This window comes from Lethenteron reissneri, chromosome 54, assembly GCF_015708825.2.
Source record: "Lethenteron reissneri isolate LAM-NWPU_2019-01 chromosome 54, ASM1570882v1, whole genome shotgun sequence".
Lineage (NCBI taxonomy): Eukaryota > Metazoa > Chordata > Hyperoartia > Petromyzontiformes > Petromyzontidae > Lethenteron > Lethenteron reissneri.
The window spans coordinates 6,959,519-6,978,173 of record NC_083832.1 but is presented as its reverse complement, the minus strand read 5'-3'; the positions used below and the strand labels follow the sequence as shown (position 1 = coordinate 6,978,173).

At 47.7% G+C, this 18,655-nt stretch overlaps 1 protein-coding gene across 1 annotated transcript; it reads left to right on the top strand.

The window, feature by feature from the left end:
* The first annotated feature begins 1,336 nt into the window (after positions 1 to 1,336).
* On the top strand, positions 1,337 to 16,736 carry LOC133356591 (monoglyceride lipase-like). The gene is made up of 7 exons (XM_061574193.1): positions 1,337 to 1,592; positions 6,544 to 6,650; positions 13,267 to 13,403; positions 14,153 to 14,263; positions 14,688 to 14,777; positions 15,341 to 15,556; positions 16,072 to 16,736. Exons 1-7 carry the CDS (start codon positions 1,471 to 1,473, stop codon positions 16,183 to 16,185), a joined length of 897 nt encoding a protein of 298 aa, XP_061430177.1. The 5' UTR covers positions 1,337 to 1,470; the 3' UTR covers positions 16,186 to 16,736.
* Positions 16,737 to 18,655: the final 1,919 nt, after the last annotated feature.

The following is an 18,655-nucleotide window of genomic DNA, read 5'->3' as shown; positions in this document are numbered from 1 at the left end:
GGTGGGTGTTCGGGTGGGTGTGTGGTGAGTGTTGGAGTGTGTGTGTGTGTGGTGAGTGTTGGGGGGTGTGTGGTGAGTGTTGGGGTGTGTGTGTGTGGTGAGTGTTGGGGTAGGTGGGTGGTGAGTGTTGGGGTGGGTGGGTGGTGAGTGTTGGGGTGGGTGTGTGGTGAGTGTTGGGGTGGGTGTTGGGGTGTGTGTGTGGTGAGCGTTGGGGTGTGTGTGTGGTGTGCGTTGGGGTGTGTGTGTGGTGAGTGTTGGGGTGTGTGTGTGGTTAGTGTTGGGGTGAGTGTTGGGGTGTGTGTGTGGTGAGTGTTGGGGTGTGTGTGTGCTGAGTGTTGGGGTGGGTGTGTGTTGAGTGTTGGGGTGTGTGTGTGGTGAGTGTTGGGGTGGGAAGTGTGTGTGTGTGTGGTGAGTGTTGGGGTGGGTGGGTGGTGAGTGTTGGGGTGTGTGTGTGGTGAGTGTTGGGGGGGGGTGTGGTGAGTGTGTGTGGTGAGTGTTGGGGTGTGTGTTGGGGTGTGTATGTGGTGAGTGTTGGGGTGGGTGTGTGGTGAGTGTTGGGGTGTGTGTGTGGTGAGTGTTGGGGTGGGTGGTGAGTGTTGGAGTGTGTGTGTGGTGAGTGTTGGGGTGTGTGGTGAGTGTTGGGGTGTGTGTGTGGTGTGTGTGGTGAGTGTTGGGGTGTGTGGTGAGTGTTGGGGTGTGTGGTGATTGTTGGTTGTGTGGTAAGTGTTGGGGTGGGTGTGTGGTGAGTGTTGGTGTGTGTGTGTGGTGAGTGTTGGGGTGTGTGTGTGGTGAGTGTTGGGGTGTGTGTGTGGTGAGTGTTGGGGGTGTGTGTGGTGTGTGTGTGGTGAGTGTGTTGAGTGTTGGGGTGGGTGTGTGGTGAGTGTTGGTGTGTGTGTGTGGTGAGTGTTGGGGTGTGTGTGTGGTGAGTGTTGGGGTGTGTGTGTGGTGAGTGTTGGGGGTGTGTGTGGTGTGTGTGTGGTGAGTGTGTTGAGTGTTGGGGTGGGTGTGTGGTGAGTGTTGGTGTGTGTGTGTGTGGTGAGTGTTGGGGTGTGTGTGTGGTGAGTGTTGGGGTGTGTGTGTGGTGAGTGTTGGGGGGTGTGTGTGGTGTGTGTGGTGAGTGTGTGTGTGGTGAGTGTTGGGGTGTGTGTGTGTTGAGTGTTGGAGTGTGTGTGTGTTGAGTGTTGGTATGGATGTGGTGAGTGTTGGTGTGTGTGTGTGGTGAGTGTTGGTGTGTGTGTCGTGAGTGTGTGTGTGTTGAGTGTTGGAGTGGGTGGGTGGGATTAGGTCATGCTCCCATTGATGGGCGGGGACAAACAAAAACCCCCCTTCAGTTGGAATTGACACGGTCACCCAGCACTCATCATCCGGTCCCTCGACAGAGGGGAGTTCTCTGCCACTTGCTCCCCAGTCGTCGGCTTGGCAAGGGACGGAATTCGCACCACGTAGTGCCGCTGTGAGACTCCACGAGCGATGTCTGTGACGCCCCAAGAGGAACGCTCGGCGTTTTCCCTGGAGGAGAATCACATCGTGAACTTTGACAACCACCGCCTGTACTGCCGCTACTACAGCCCGGCAAGCCAGCAGGAGCCCAGGTGAGCGTGGATTGCAGGTTACACATTGGCAGTGATGGTTAGAAGCGTGCTTAGATGTCTGTGCTGTATTTTCAGGATTCGAAGTTGAATTTCCTCCCCCCCACCTCCCACAGAAGTTGAGGCTGCGTCGTATAATCCGGAGAACGCGGTCATTCTGATCAGTGCAGTTGTTTTGCTCTTGTTGACATCAACTAAATTAGACCCCAATTTACCGATTAAACTACTGCCATAAGTGGCTTATTCTGGCATGTGGTTACTTAACTTTGGAAGATGATGTACGGCCCTTTTGGACGTGTTAGTGGCTTGGTCGTTTAAGCAACGCTTCGGGCAGGCTGGTCGATGCTAGTCCGTCAGATGTCCTTCACCACCGATGTCTCTGCGTCGTTCGGTTTGTAAGGAAACGTCTGTTGAACTTCTAGCGCACCGTACGTAGCCAACCGTGCACATCGGAGGCGCTGGGGAAGGACAAGAAACTAAACACAACAACAACAAGCGGTTTTAAAGAAATGCGCTTTCAATCTAAGAAATTAATTTTCACTCGAGGTTCATAAGCGCAGTGCGAGAAGCACTGAGCACACGCTTTCTTGGGTCGTATTCGAAGCGACTGAAGATTGAATGCAAGTCACTCGACTCAAGGTGTGTCATCACGGCACAGCTGCAGCCTGTAACGGTAACCACGCTTTCAGAAACATCGTAAAGGTGCTGTGATTTGACAATTACTCCCGATCACTTTTTTGTTTAATACAAAGCAATATCTTCTTGGTTCTTTCGGTAAAGATTCGCGTGACTTTACCGAAAGAACCAAGAAGATGAATTCCCTGCAGTCACGAAAGCTTTAAATCGAAATACAAAGCAATATTTTTCAGGTTTTTATTTAGTGATTAGGTATAGCCTCTGTGAGCCATGCGGCTCTTGACTCAGGTGCAACCGCAACAAACAAAAGCATGAACAAAGAACATCTAAAAGTGACGACGCCCAACAGAAACATCCAGGAAAAACCAGCAAGATCTTCCAGAAAAAAACACCGTACATTACAACGCTGTGTGCAGAAATCCCAGTGGTACGCAAGTCAATTTTGGAATGGGCAATATCTGTATTTGAAATGCGTACTTTCTCTACTTGTGAACTTTAGTTCTTATCATTACTTGCCAGCACTGAAGGAACGTCATTGTGTTCGCATTGTGTTTGCGTCAGTTACCAGAGATGTCCCATTGACTCACGACGCGATCCTCTTAGTAACACGCGAAGTGGCCTCACACACTCTGTCATTCTGTATTCTCCCCACTCATTCGGCTCCCACGCGCGTTAGCGTCGTCTTGCACGTAATAACAACAATTTACATTTAACAGAGCGCGCTTAAACTAATCGTTCTCAGGGCAACTCGGTCACTGAATTAATTCGACGCGGCAAATCCGGACAACGCAGCGTAGCAGCGGTGAGCGTCTACGCAGTGGCATTATTTAATCTTTGAAATAAAATCAACAACAATAATAAGCGGTGTTGGACGCAGTGACGATGAGATGCGAGAGCTTTGACAGCCGAGACTGGTTAGAGCAGTGGTTCTTCTTCTTAACCCGGGGGGGCGAAATGCCATTTCGTAGCCAGACTTTTGTTTCTAGAAGGTAAATTATCTAAAACAGAAAATAAGTACGGCCACGTAAGTACAACTACTTTACTCTTCGTGGTTCTTTCGGTAAAGTCTCGTAGAAGGGAAATAATAAAATAATAAAACATAATAAAATAATTCTCACGACGTTTTGGCCACAACGCAAGCAGCCGTCCTCAGGTGAAGAACAGGTCTGTCGGAAAGACAACGTCTGACAGACCTGTTCTTCACCTGAGGACGGCTGCTTGCGTTGTGGCCGAAACGTCGTGAGAATTATTTTATAATGTTTTATTATTTTATTATTTTATTATTTCCCTTCTGCGTGACTTTACCGAAAGAGCCAAGAAGATGAATCCCTGCAGTCACGAAAGCTTTAAATCGAAATTTACGACACATTTATAAATAACGCGATCTAACCCATAATACTTTATTATGAATTGTACCACTACTTTGTTTCATCAAACCCTTTGCATTTATGAACAGTAAATGTTAAGAACCACTGCATTTACCCCTTCGTCAAAGGAATGAAACCATTGTCCAGTACGTACCTGAGCCGTGCAGGTGTCATGTTGGGAAAGTTTCACTTGTGTTTTTTTTACTACAAGTTTTTTGGAGGGTCACTCGGAATGTCACGCCTTCACCAGGGCTGTGGGGAGTTTTGACAACATTGGCAACGCAGCAGAACACCGGCGTTGTTTCTGTGAGTTTTTTTGTTGTTGTTAAATTCCTTCGCCTGTTATCAGACGACGCAGTTCCGTAAACCGGACTAACCACCTCTGACTCCTCGAGGACCGAAGCCCTCGTTAATGGCACGATCCCTTCATGCAACTTGGGAATTCTCCGCAAAGTGTCGTGTAAATGGCAACATCAACAGCTTACACCCCCCCATCCCCCTGTCTGCTGTTTGGCCACTCAGTGAGTGGCTAACCATTTGAGACGCTGTGTTTCCTAGCCCAACGGTAAGTGATAGAGGAAACTTATTAAGCCCCTCATTGGCCACCCTTTCTATGCAGGCATCTGTGAATATTTTGCGTAAGATATCGCGAGCGACAGCTGCTCGATGGCCCATGTAGCCGAATGCATTACCCTCCAACATCATCATCATCGGCAGCGGGATGATCAACAACACTGCCTTGTGGACAAATACATAAATACACACTTGGCAACAACACTATGGAGCTTCTTCATCCAAAACCAAGAGATAGAGACAAGAGTGGGAAGAAGCCTGCGACATATACAATAGAGGGTTGCCTTCCACCTGTCCTGATTTTCACAGAATCGTCCTCTAATTGAGGGCAGCTGCTGTCCTCGGAAACCTGAAAGTCTCCTGTGCTATTTTTTCGATTTAAAGCTTTCGTGACTGCAGGGATTCATCTTCTTGGTTCTTTCGGTAAATTCACGTAGAAGGGAAATAATAAAATAATAAAAATAAAACATAATAAAATACAATTCTCACGACGTTTTGGCCACAATGCAAGCAGCCGTCCTCAGGTGAAGAACAGGTCTGTCGGAAAGACAGCGTCTGAATGAACACCACCAAGCTTGGCAGCGTATATTTAAGCTGGGTTAGAGGAGGAGGGCGCCTTGACAAAGGTATTTGCATATCAACAGAGGAATTTAGCATATTTATGGAAAATGCAGATATGGGATTAGTCACTACTTGTGGAATATGTAGGTGGTGGGGGGGGGGTTCTCAAAGTCATACTGTGCTTGTCCAGGCGTCAATTGTCCAAGTGTCACTTGTCCAGGTGTCCTTTGTACTCTCGTTAGCGGTGCCTTTAGCCATGCATCCTCTGCTCCAAGGCAGCCGAGCAGCATTCTTTCTGTAAAAAAAAAACCCAACTCCAAGTGACAAATGAGGCTCCGCTTGCAGCACAAAGTTCTTGCCACAAATGAACCACACTATACTTGGATGATTTCGTCAAGAATCATAAACCATCACGCGAACTCCGGTCATCCTCACAGCGACTTTGTTCGATGGTTTGCCATGGGCAGCCATCGCGCGCTTTCAGATGCGCTTCTGCGGCCGTCTGGAATGCTCTTCCTTCCGAAATTAGGAATCCACTGGAGCTACGCACTTTTTAAAAAATAGAATCTTTTTTATTCCACATCCTCCCTCACATCGTAACATTGCAACATCCTAACATTCTGGACGGCATTACCAGTTGCATCGACGGTTTCAGGCATGCACACCTGACTCATCAGAGCAGGCAGGGATGGGAATTTTTTTAGAGGGTAGGGTGGGGGGGTTTGCCAGGTCATTGCCATTCTGGCCTCAGGTATTTAAGACTGTTCTAAGGTTTTAGGAATGGACCCCATGCACGTGCTGTATTCTTATTCCTTGTCCATGAGCGTATTGCTCAGATGCTCCAGTGCTGAGATTGGGCCTAATGAATACAACCGTTGAGTATGGGACGAGGGGGGGGGGGGTGGTTCGTGATTCTTCCACGGCTCAATGTGGGTTTTCTGGCTGCTATATTGAAATGTTCTGTTCAAAATGTTCTGTTCTCGATTCAGTCCCACTTCTCTTCGGTCCCACGGGGTAGTTTTCACGCGTATTGTTTTACAGACGTTCTGTTCATCGTATTGAATACCCCCATTATACATGTTCATAGAACTCGTCATCGTGTGTTACACCCGGAGGACACCTTGGGCATTCCGGAGATGAGGCTGCACCAAACGTGGCCCTCCTCTGATTGGCCACGTGGGCCCCGTGGGCCCCATGTAGAATGTTGAATTGGACAGTTCTCAGAGGGAGGGCTCTGACCCCTTGGGAGATGGGATTCCAAATCTGGGTCCATGTCTTGTTGGGGATTGGCCGTTTCACGATTTGCTCCCATATCGCTAGGGTCTGAGGTCGTCCACTATTCGTCCCTGAGAGCAGAAGCCGGTAAGCTTCAGATAGTTTGCATCTCCCTTCATCTCACTGGAGCTATTTTATTACTGCCGGAGGGAGTGTAATTAGATCTCTGGCTCTGGTGAACACGTCCCGAATCTGGAGGTATATATAAAACTGAGAATTTGGGAGGTTATTCCTGGATCTAATAGATATCTGCCAGGAGGTTCCCCGACTCTATGAATCTGGGCCGCTTTCCAATCGGACCATCTGATTCGCTTGTTTTCAACTCGCAGTGCCGGATTTGAGCTACGTGATTTTAAATCATCTCGATTGAAAACGAATTTCCTCACAACTGTTTTATTGTGTTGAATGTGTCGTCTTCCCGCATCCCCAATTAGCACGGTTGGCTACGTACGGTGCGAAAGAAGTTCAACATGCATTCACACTTACAAGCCGCCGTACGACTATCCCATGGTTGGTGGTGATGTTTTTTGTGTACGTGGCAGGGCACTGGTGTTCGTGAGTCACGGGCTGGGCGAGCACTGTGGCCGCTATGACGAGGTGGCCCGGATGCTGGTGCAACACAACGTGCTCGTGTTTGCCCACGACCACGGTGAGTGCATGCGGGCGGCAGCGCAACCGCACCGCCGCCCATCACGGGCCGGAGGGGCGCAAGCACCGGGCCCCAAAGGGGTTAGGATGCTGCAAGATATGGGGGAGGGGTGGGGGGGGGCATTATCATTTCTTGCACCAGGGCCCATGCCAACCACGCAGTGCCACCGAGTGCCTTCCATTCACAGTGGACGGATCGCTCGCAGATGTGGGGACGTGGAAGAGGTGTGGGACGAGCGGGTGCCAGTGGACAGGGCTCGTGTTCAGCATTCATAAAGCAGCGTCTTCTGTGCCGAGGAGCAGTGGCTGAGGGGAGCGGATGTGAGACAATTTTAGTTTAACGCGCGAACTTGCAGCGCCGCACTTCTGGAACAACCTCCCACGAAGCATTGCGATGGGCTCCACCACTGCATTCTAAGTCAAAACACATCTCTTTGCACTTGCGTCAAACTAACTCGCAGCCACAACTTGCCGTTGTTATTTTTTGTACATTTCCAACACCTATAAGCGGTATGGGTCTGTCGCTCTCGGCTGTAAACGATTGTCTATTTTTACGTTCACGAGTATTCATGTGACGGCGGATTTGGGTGGCAGATTCATGCCAAAAATGCGCCACGTGAAAGTAAAATTGACTTGACTTGTGACTGACACGGATTTGAATTCACACCTCGGCTTAGTTTAACACGTCGGCTTCCACGACCAATACATTACATTGCGATTTTGTGTGGAGTTAACCCTCTCGGCTATAGCGCCTCCACTGAGCGACACTGGCTTAATGTCAACTGCACATTGAATGTACGATCGATGTAAACGTAATGATAATAATCATTTACAGCGGCCATCTGTCTAAGCACCGCCGGATGAAGGCCTGTCCATGCCACGTCGACTGTGCTGTGGGGGGGGGGGTCGTTTGACCATACTTCACCACTCTGGTCAGTGCAGGACGGTGAATGGGGTGGGGAGGCCAGGGCTGGATCAGATATCATTCGCCACCGCTGATGTTAACCTTGGCAAGGAATTGCACTCGGGTGAAACTAATCTAAACTATTCTTGTTTTGATTTGAAGCTTTCGTGACTGCAGGAATCCATACTCTTTGGTTCTTTCTACCGAAAGAACCAAAGAGTATTTTTGTTTTACCAGGTAAGACCCACTGAGCTATGTAGCTCTTGGCCATCACAAGTGATAGCTCAACAAAGTTGGCTTATCACGTGGACATTTATCGCGGCCAAATAATCTAAAACACATGGTAGTCGGGTTCGGAGAGCAGTGTGCGAACCACTGCCCCACCACTCGATCAAAAAGTATGTATTACAAGGGAGACTTGAGTGTTCAAAGTAAGTCAGTTGGCTTCCACCTCCCGGTCTAACTTTAACTCTTGCCATCAGCCTTTCCCTTCCATGATTGGGCTCATCAGGGCATGCGGTACCAGTCCCTGATTTCTTGGCAGTGTGTGTAGAAGATTACAGTGTGGGATTGAAGATTATCCAAACATAGCATTGCCACCCACCATGCAAACTCTTACCCAACAGATCTTGTTCTGCGCTATTCGCTCACTGTCCATGAGCCAAAATGCATGCACCCAAAGATATTGATGCTGACTTGAGTGATAATGCCTTGAAGCCATTGGGCACGACAACTCAACACAATCCTCAATAAGACAGCTCTGAAAGGGAAATTACTTCATTGTGGCCTTGTGTGAGGCTAAAAGGCAGTGCCAGTGTGTGTCCATCGGCACATGTGTCCCTAAATTGCTTATTCCTCCTGGAAACACTGGGACAGAGACCAAGAGGCAGGCTTAGAAAAGTGTACACGGCTTAATTACTCACTCTGTTTTCAAGAACGCTCCTTGGCTGGCTTGAAGTAGGGATTGTTAGCATAAGGCACCACCACTACAGTGCAAAGTATGGCTTTCCATAAAAAAAAAATCCCTATATTATTGCCCCTTGTATTTATATAAACCTCTGAACAGGTTTATGGAAATATTGGACGAAAACAATGTCGTGATGGATGTGGCGTGCCAAAGTAATTCCCGTGACAGTGTTCTCGACTGTTCCAGCTGGCATTGGGTACTGTGCGTACTCTGCCGTGGAGGTTATTGTTGTTGTTGCTTTTGTTGTTGTTGTTGCTTTTGTTGTTGTTGTTGCTTTTGTTGTTGTTGTTGCTTTTGTTGTTGTTGCGCTGTGTCGCTCTCCGATGCGATTTCGGGTCGCACCGCGTGTTGTTCAGCACGATGTCCGACGTTTCGCTCCGCGCGCTGGGAACTTGCTGAGGTTGACGGAGTTTCCTTCCTTGATAACGGAGACATGCTTAAGAATCACCGCAGTGCCGGCCTGAAAGTGGGGTATTAGTTTGCCAGTATGGGGCAATGACTGCTGGCAAATTTGGACCATGCCACCGGTACACAATGGCCTACTGGTTTCGATTGATGTCAGGGCCTCTTTAACGTCACCAGAAGCAAATGGCGCGTAGTATTTTGTCCTTTCCCCACACCTCCAATGAGCACGGTTGGCTACGTGCGGTGCGAAAGAAATTCAACGTTAATACATTTGTACGCTTAAGTACACGCGTGGTAAAAAAAGAACCACGGTGGCTTTCTTGATTCGGCAAACACTCTCTGGCTGGGCCATGTCAGAGTCTGCATCTACTATATATGTGTGTGTGTGTGATTTGGTGTATGCCTGTATAACCAGCAAAACAGACTCCAGCATCCTCATTGCCCAAAGATGGAATTATTTGTGGTTGTGGGCGAAGCTTTTAAAGAAAATGCTGGCATTAGCTCAGCGTACTTCCTTGCCAAGTTCACATTTCACCACAGTAGCAAGCGAGGTGTGCGGTCTGAACCTTTAGTAACCCCCACCAAAAAAAAAATCGAATTACCAAAGACGGATAATGAAGCTGGCTGGGTGCCTTGGCAGTCGAGCGAGTGGCTCGCTCTTGGGTGCAAACAGAAGGGACGTGAGCAGGTCTCATGAAATCAGAATATGAATACTCCTCTTCTTGGTTCTTTTGGTAAAGTCACGTAGAAGGAAAATAATAAAAATAAAACTTTATAAAATAATTCTCACGACGTTTCGGCCACAATGCAAGCAGCCGTCCTCAGGTGAAGACCAGGTCTGTCATTCAGACGCTGTCTCCCCGACAGACCTGTTCTTCACCTGAGGACGGCTGCTTGCGTTATGGCCGAAACGTCGTGAGAATTATTTTATTATGTTTTATTTTTATTATTTTATTATTTTCCTTCTACGTGACTTTGCCGAAAGAACCAAGAAGATGAATCACTGCGGTCACGAAAGCTTTAAATCGAAAAAATATGTATACTCTTTGGTTCTTTCGGTAAAGTCACGTAGGTAGAAAAATAAATGAAATAAAACAAAAAATTATAAATCACGACGTTTCGATCGCAACACAAGCGGTCGTCCTCAGGCGGAAAAAATCATCCAGCAGTGACTTTACCGAAAGAACCAAAGAGTATGGATTCCTGCAGTCACGAAAGCTTCAAATTAAGACAGAATATGTAGAGCTTAACCCCCCCCTCCCCTTCGCACGTGTAGGACTCAGAAGTGACGTCCTCTATTTAAGGAATGAAACAGAAGGACTTCTTCACAAATCTGGCTGTTCGCCTGATGAAGCTAGTTGTAATTACTGGCGAAACGTCATACTCAGATTATTAATGTTGTGGATTTTCTCTCCAACACACCGGTGTGCTGTACTAGTAACGAATTGCCATGTTCTGTTTTACGTGACAAACCTTACTAGTTGGCTGTGTTGGTTGGTGGCGCGTTTAACGAGACATTTATATATTTAAGCGATCTAACCAAAAAAAAAACATATATTATGGAGAATATTTGTACCTGGAGTAATCCGATGAGCTGAAAAAACTATTTTTTTATCGCAGTGTATCCAATACGACGTAAACCGGACCTGAGTACCACCTCAACGCTCATTTGAGCAGGAAAATTACTTCGATTTTTTTCTTTTTTACAAAGAGGTTGCCAATCACAAGTCAAGCCCACGGAGGTGGCCGCAAGTGGCCGTCAAGGACATCCCCTTGCCCACAATTCCGCGTGGTGGCTCCAGGAAACTTAAACTCCCCCCTGCCCTCTCATCGGGCAGCCTCGACTGGGCAATCCACCCGGGTTAATTTTGGAAAGTCGCGTAGGTAAAAAATAAAAATTAATAAAAGTAAAATAAAAATAAAGTAAGATACAGCTATCGTGCTGTGAAGGTTCCACCTGAAGACGGAAGCTTGTGTTGCCTCCGAAATGTCGTGATTTTTATTTTATTTTTATTTTACTTTTATTAATTTTAATTTTCTACCTACGTGACTTTACCGAACAACCCTAAGAATATGAATCCTTGCAGTCACGAAAGCTTCAAATCTAGAATTTATTTTGGAACTCGGGAGACAAAGTTGACCGGGGGTGGGGGGGGATGGGAGGGAGATGGTTCTGGGGGAAGGTGACACACTCCTCCCGGCTCGTGTGACGGCTGTGTGCAGCACCTGCCCCGTCAGCAGAGGTCGCAACCGGGTACCCGATACCCGTACCCTACCCGATACCCAGCTACCCGTACCCGGCTGGGTACGGGTACCCGTTTGCGACCCTGGTGCGGCCGGGTACGGGTACGGGTAGGCCGTGAGTCACTGGTGAGTAACTGTTTGTCACTCATTTCCCAACGTCTTGTCTCTTCTCACAATTCAAGTTCCTAGAATCAACCCACCCGCGCCTGCAACATGGCTTCATCCCAGAGGTCGCAACCGGGTACCCGATACCCGTACCCTACCCGATACCCAGCTACCCGTACCCGGCTGGGTACGGGTACCCGTTTGCGACCCTGGTGCGGCCGGGTACGGGTACGGGTAGGCCGTGAGTCACTGGTGAGTAACTGTTTGTCACTCATTTCCCAACGTCTTGTCTCTTCTCACAATTCAAGTTCCTAGAATCAACCCACCCGCGTCTGCAACATGGCTTCATCCCAGAGGTCGCAATCAGGTACCCGTACCCGTACCCTACCGTACGGGTAGGGTACGGGTACGGCCGGGTACGGGTACCCGTTTGCGACCCTGGTGCGGCCGGGTACGGGTAAGGAATCAAAACCCGTTTGCGACCTCTGCCCGTCAGCCCGTGCGGACGTCTCGAGGAGTCTTCGATGTGCAGGTTTCCCTCGCTCCGTGCGGTAGTGGTAGCGGATGCGTTCAGGAGAAACCGGGCGCGCTAAGCGAGACCGTACGAGGCAGCTGCCGGCAGAGTAGCATGCACAGCACACACAATGTTTTATCACTGTATCTTTATGTGTATGTAATTGTGTGTGTCTCTCTTGATGTATCTCTGTATGTATCTGTGTGTACATATTTATCTATGTGTATGTGTCTGGGTGTATCTCTCTATGTATCTGTGTATGTATCTGTGTATCTCTCTATGTATCTCTGTATCTTTATGTGTGTGAATCTGTATCTATATATCTGTGTGTTTCTCTGTATGTATGTATCTCTATGCATGTGTGTATCTCTTTTTCTGTGTATCTCTCTGTATCTCTGTGTGTGAATCTGTATCTATGTATCTGTGTATGTATCTGCGTGTATCTCTCTGTGAAGCAGCTGCCCGCCGAGTAGAGCATGTAGTACACACGCAATGTTGTATCTCTACATGTATCTATGTATCTCTGTGTGTATCTGTACCGAGTACATTCCACACAACGTTGCTCCACGTCTGACTGCATCGCTGCGCATGAGTGAATTAAACCCGCATAGAACGAATGTTGGCGAGAAATAGGCTAACCGTGTATACGTGAAATCGCATAAAACCGAACCCGCGTAAAGTGAGGGACACCTGTATTTGTTTTGTGGGTCACTCCTAGGTAGACCCAGCCTTAAATGAGTATCTTGTGCAGTGTGTAAACATCAGCACTCGGGAGATGAAGGAGATCAAGGTGCGTGCCATTCATCATGCTCCACGTCAACACACACCACGCAAGAACGTTGCTCCCAGTCTAAATGATAAACACGTCAATCACGGAGAAATGAATGTGTTTTTTTTGTACACATTTTTTTGTGTTATCCTGCATTGGCGGCAGTGTATGCGTGGGCACAAATAACGTGAACTGAGCACATTCATCAATTAAACGGCACTAACATTAAAACATCTATATGACAATAAAATGCAGAAGACGTTTCAGGCAATGACCCTTCATCATAGAAGTCTGCATGTTCTACATTTGAAGTGTTTGTGACTGCAAGGGCCTATACTCTTTGTTTTTTTCGGTAAAGTCACGTAGGTAAAAAGTAAAATAAAAATAAAATAAATCACGACGTTTCGGAGGCAACACAAGCTTCCGTCTTCAGGTGGCACCGTCGCAGCAAAATCACCTACGTGACTTTACCGAAAAAGCCAAAGAGTACAGTCTGCACGTGTCTGCTACGAAGACCCATCGTCTAAAACGTCTACATCTGTTATAAAGTGGGGCTAATGCCTGCAACGTCGCCTGTCAATTGTTTTTGTTCGACGAGTGCAGCGCTGCTATTATCATCGCGACTCTTCGTTTTTTTGGGGGGGCTCTTTGTCCCGTTCGCGTGCGCCGCCTCTGACCGCGGTTTCGCCGCTCGCGTGTCGCTCCGCAGTTGGCCACGGGAGGAGCGAGGGCGAGCGAGTGTCCGAGGCTCGGCTCGGCGTCTACGTCCGCGACTGCCTTCAGCACGTGAGGCTCGCGAGGACGAAACACCCGGAGCGGCCATGCTTTCTGCTCGGCCACTCGATGGCAAGTCCGACCATCGGGCACACGCGCACAAGGCAGAGGTTCCCCCCACCACCCCACCCGTACAGCCTGGACAGACCTTTTTGGGGGGGGCTCATATTCTTGGTTCCTTCGGTAAAGTCACGTAGAAGAGAAATAATAAAATAATAAAAATAAACAATAAAATTATCATGACGTTTAGATTGCAACACAAGCAATCATCATCAGGTGTGAAAAACACAGCAACTTTTTTCTAATTTTATTGCCGTGGTTTTCACACCTGATGATGATTGCTTGTGTTGCAATCGAATCGTCGTGAGAATTTCTTAGAATTTTTATTATTTTATTATTTCCCTTCTACGTGACTTTACAGAAAGAACCCAGAATATGAATCCCTGCAGTCACGAAAGCTTAAAATCGAAATTTTTGGGGGCTGTTAAGAGAGCAACACGTCTGAAATCTGGCACGGCGGCACGCGAGCAGAACCGCGACAAACTCCGTCGTCGAACATCGTGAGCAACGGTGCGCTGGGTGGATCATTACATCATCGCGCGGCTCCTTGGGAATCCCTGCATCCAGCAGCTGATAGATCGTGGCTTGTGTTGTTGATGATGATGATGACGGTGATGATGAGCCGTGCCGTGTGGTGGTGGTGGCGGCCGTGGCGAGCAAGGCGACTGCTTGGCCACTCGTTCATCCAGCAGTGGATGGACCATGGCTGATATTAATGACGATGGCGGTGATGATGAGCCGTGCTGTGTGGTGGTGAGCAGGGCGGCGCCGTGGCCATCGCGGCTGCGAGCGAATGCCCGGACGACTTTGCGGGAGTCATCCTCATCGCCCCGCTCGTCACCCTGAGCCCGTCCGTCACGTCGCCCACGTTGGTGAGAGCCGGCGACTCGTCAGTCCCTCGTCTCGAGGTCTCACGTGGTCAAATTAAAATAAACTTGAGACTTGCCGACAACACTCTACTCAATTCCCACAGTTGTTGTCTGGGAAATAAAATACGAATAAGTCCCACGTGTTTCACATACTTGCCGCAGACATTCCTGGCCACTTGTACAGTTGAATGTTTTCCGCTCATAATTGCTCTTCGTTGAAAGCTCATACAGATATACTCATACAGATATACGCACTATATATTCGTCACTAATAACACCGCTCTGTAGAGGAAAAAATATGTATACGTTAACACGCGACGTTTCAGGCAGTGGTCCTGTTTACGTAATCATGTGGAAACCGTGACCGATGCCGTGGATTGTATTATAATTCTGTGCAATAATCTTTTCTCTTTTTCTTTGTCCCAAGATGTATATGGCCCGAATTATGAATTCCATGTGGCCCAGATGTCCTGTTGGCTCTGTGAACACAGCCTGGTTGAGCAGAGATTCCAACGAGGTAAGACAATGATGACTCTTTAAAACACTTACAGCCCTTTTTTAAATCCTTTATATTAAGTTCGCTTGCTTGCTTAGGACCGTGCAAATCTTTCGGTCGTTATTTAACCCACTTCCCGTGATCCAATCGAGCTGACATTTTCCACACAGACTCGTTGTGCGTGAAAATTAATGTTCGTGAATTTTTTTTTCAAAAATTTATCATTTTTTAGGACAAAAATATTATATTTAATTACCAATTCCTTAATGGTGTAATGCAATCATCTGACCCATAGGTGGCAGCCATCTCAAGCCAGAGGACGAGAGGACTCTAGCCGCCACGCATATAAAGGATTTATAGTGAAAAACTTTGTTTTTACAGGTTATACTTATTATACTTTTATTGAACTTGACCTACTGTCCGTTTGTAATCTTCCAGTTGGACGAGGGCCACCGTCCAGCCTTGCGGATTGTGGGAGTTACGTCAAATACCTAAAACAAAACACACCTGGCAGACGCGAGTATGGACTAACCCACCGGGTTGGGTTCCTTCCCCTGCACCACCACCACCACCACCCTCCTCAGGTGCAGGCGTACGAATCTGACCCGTTCGTCCATCACGGCCGAGTCAGCGTGGCCATGGGGCTGGGCCTCTCGGAGACGTCGGCGCGCGTCCGTTGGCTCGCCCCGTCGGTCCGCTGGCCGTTCCTGCTGCTGCAGGGCGGTGTCGACCGCCTGTGCGACCCCGAGGGAGCCCGGCTCTTCTACGACCTCGCACCCAGCCAGGACAAGACACTCCGGGTACGACGGGCAGCGCGGGATACCTCGGCTCGGGCGAAACGCGGCTTTATTAAAATCGCGCTGGTTCCCGCTGGCGAATAGTTTCCGAAGGTTTTGTTTTGGACGTCTTGTCGTTGACGATGCATCTCACGTCTGCAGAAGCTCATCCCTCCCGTGCGCGCTCTCTCTCCCGTTCACCGTCTCTTCTGCCCAACTGCTGCCGTAACCCCTGAATCCTCCATGCACGCATTAACATCGTCTAATACAGCGTGCTCCTCTACGGCGCACCACCACCACCAAATCCCTCCTCTCCAAACTCCAGACCATCCAAAAAATGCCACAGCTAGACTTCTCAGCAGCACCTGTAAACAAGACCCCATCACCCCAATACTTCGGGTCTCTCCACTTGGACAGCTAGCTCAGAAAGACGACGATCCTGGAAATACCAGGTCAGGTGGCTACTCTGTTCCGGTGTGGGGTGCTACGTTTGCATAATTGCCTATTTCCCTTTTCTTTGTTGCGATGTCACGTGCCAGTGGTACCAGGACGCCTATCACGTCCTCCACAAGGAGCTACCGGAGGTGAAGGAGGCCGTCCTGAAGGAAATTGAAAGCTGGGTGCTCGCTCGTCTGCCTTCCCTGCCTTCCTAGCTCGCTGCTGCGCGAGTGTACATATGTATAATTTCACTCGCACCGTACGTAACCAACCGTGCCTATCGGGATGTTCTGGGGAAGGACAAACTAAAGACATAACGCAGTTCTAAAGAAATTAGTTTTCAGTCTAGATTATTTTAAAGTGCATAGCTCCAGTGGCTTATTAATATCGGAAGAAAAACGTTCCAGACGGCCGCAGCAGCACACCCATGCAGTGACCGTCTTCGTTCGATGGCCAACCAAACATGGCGAGGGTGGGGACAGCTCGTCTCTGTACAGCTGTTGGAAGCAGGCCTGAGCCATGCTGGAACAATTCTAAGAAACTCCACTTGGCTCATTTCTTGTCGTCGCATTGAAAGGACTCAGCCCCTCTACCCCCCAGTCCCCAGGCCCATCCACTCCTCACCTACAACCCATAACTGGTGGGAAACTACATTGGGTTTTGTGTACAATACTTAAAATTTACAGTACTAGAGTTAGCTTATACAACCCTGAACTAACAAGTATTATTTTAAGTTAATAAAGAAAAGATGGCAATGATCACTCAACTCCCGTTTCTGGGTTGACTCTGCTGTGTTCGAGCACGGTCCACGTGGGAGAGAGGCCGCAACGGGTCCGTGTGGTAACCCCGACTCATACGGCTGCTTGTGGGAATGCGGGCAAAGCCTCACACTTCACCGCAGGAGGAAAGCCACAATGGCAAAGTTGCACTACAGTGGGGGAAAAAAAAAGACTGCTATCACCTCCGATTGTAGCACGGTTGGCTACGTACGGTTTCGAAAGAAGTTCAACGTTCATATGTACATCAAGATTTGATTTTTTTGGGGCCCAGATAGTGCAAGCGATGAGATTTGTTGGCAGCACAACAAAACAATGGATGGGAAATATGGGGTTGAGGGGGATGGGGAGGTTATTCGGGCTGCCGATGCAAGAACCACACTATTTTTCAGGGCCAGAGGAATTTCACAACACATCACAGCAACGTAGACATCACGGCACAGTACCTGTAAGTGCTGGGCAGTTTACCGGTGGGTTTAAATGATACGTGCCACCCGAAGCCAATTAAGGGATAGTGATTATCGTATTACTCTGCCAGTGTCAACTACACCCACTGGTCTTCCCACATCCAAGCCCCGTGTGCCTGGCTTGCTCAACGCAGAAAACAAAAAACTTGGCACATTTTCTCAATAACGCATCTCTAAAAGGGAACACATTTATAACAGTGACATCACAGAGTCACGTGTTAAATGTGCCGAGTTTACAAGGTAGTGCCTTTTCCACCATTGCCGATAAATGTTTGTGACATTTAGAAAAGGGACTGCGGTTTTAGTTTTAAATATCCTATCTATGCCTACATTTCGGTAAACCGGCAATTAAACGTAAACACTAAAACATGTTTTTTTTGTCATTTTAATGACACACATCTTATATGTATACATTATTCAATGTACTGAGTGTTTAAAATCGCTGGCGACTGTACAATAATAATGCTGGCTAGCACCGATGCTTTCAGTCAGTGAAAGTTAAATAAAATTAGACAAACTGCAGTACACACGTGCTCAGAGGTTGAGGAAAATTAGCGTGTGCTTAGCAAAGTGGTAGTAGTAGTAATCACCAGAGTAACAAAATACTGCGTCACTTTAGTAACTCGGAGGAATTATTAATGCATCACTACACATCAAAATATATATTTGTATATCTCCATACAAAGACATAAATCACAGTGCCCCCTCCGTGTTTAATCATTCAACATGCAGATGAGAAAAGTCATGCTCTCCACTGGGTTAACACTACCAGGGTCAACACCTCTCAGACCACATATAAATGCACTTCTAAATCCATTCTGAAAGCTGATATAAACCCAAAATTGTTGCACATTCAAGGGTTTGGCTTGTAGTTATTGCTTATAAATCCCAATTCGGTTGTAAATAATTGGAATATTAGTACTGTGTTAACTTGACCGTATATGATGCATACATAATACATTCAACTTAGAAATGTACAAATTGGAAGGAAGATTTAATTGTGCTGGGCTTCCCCTCCCAATGCTTTAAAAGGGGTTCCAATTTGTGAAGGAAATCAATTATGCTTGTAAACCAACCCCTTTCGAAAGTCGTTCACAAAAAAGTCACGCACAACTGAAATGGTATGCGAATGCTACGGTGTTGTATGCGTAAGCATGCCAACTGCCCTTACTGATGTGAACGTGCGAAACATGTCGGCAACACTATTTCATTGAAGGGCAACATCTGGAAATGATAATACATTCATATGGCATGCAAATAATATTTAAGTACAATAATTCTTGCCATGTATTTAAGTATTACAGCTTTTAACTGACTTTTCACAATGGGTTACCACTGCTCTTATTCTGCAGATTGTTTTTCTCCAAATAGATTTTTTCTGACAAAGTAATGCACTTTATACAACTGCATTGCAATAGCGAATTGCATCTAAAATACACCAC

Excerpts from the sequence above, each read along its gene's own strand:
- LOC133356591 (XM_061574193.1), top strand. The coding sequence starts at position 1,471 with ATGTCTGTGACGCCCCAAGAGGAACGCTCGGCGTTTTCCCTGGAGGAG. Across the intron at positions 6,651-13,266 it reads CGTGTTTGCCCACGACCACG|TTGGCCACGGGAGGAGCGAG; the intron begins GTGAGTGCATGC and ends GTCGCTCCGCAG. Across the intron at positions 15,557-16,071 it reads GCCAGGACAAGACACTCCGG|TGGTACCAGGACGCCTATCA; the intron begins GTACGACGGGCA and ends GTCACGTGCCAG.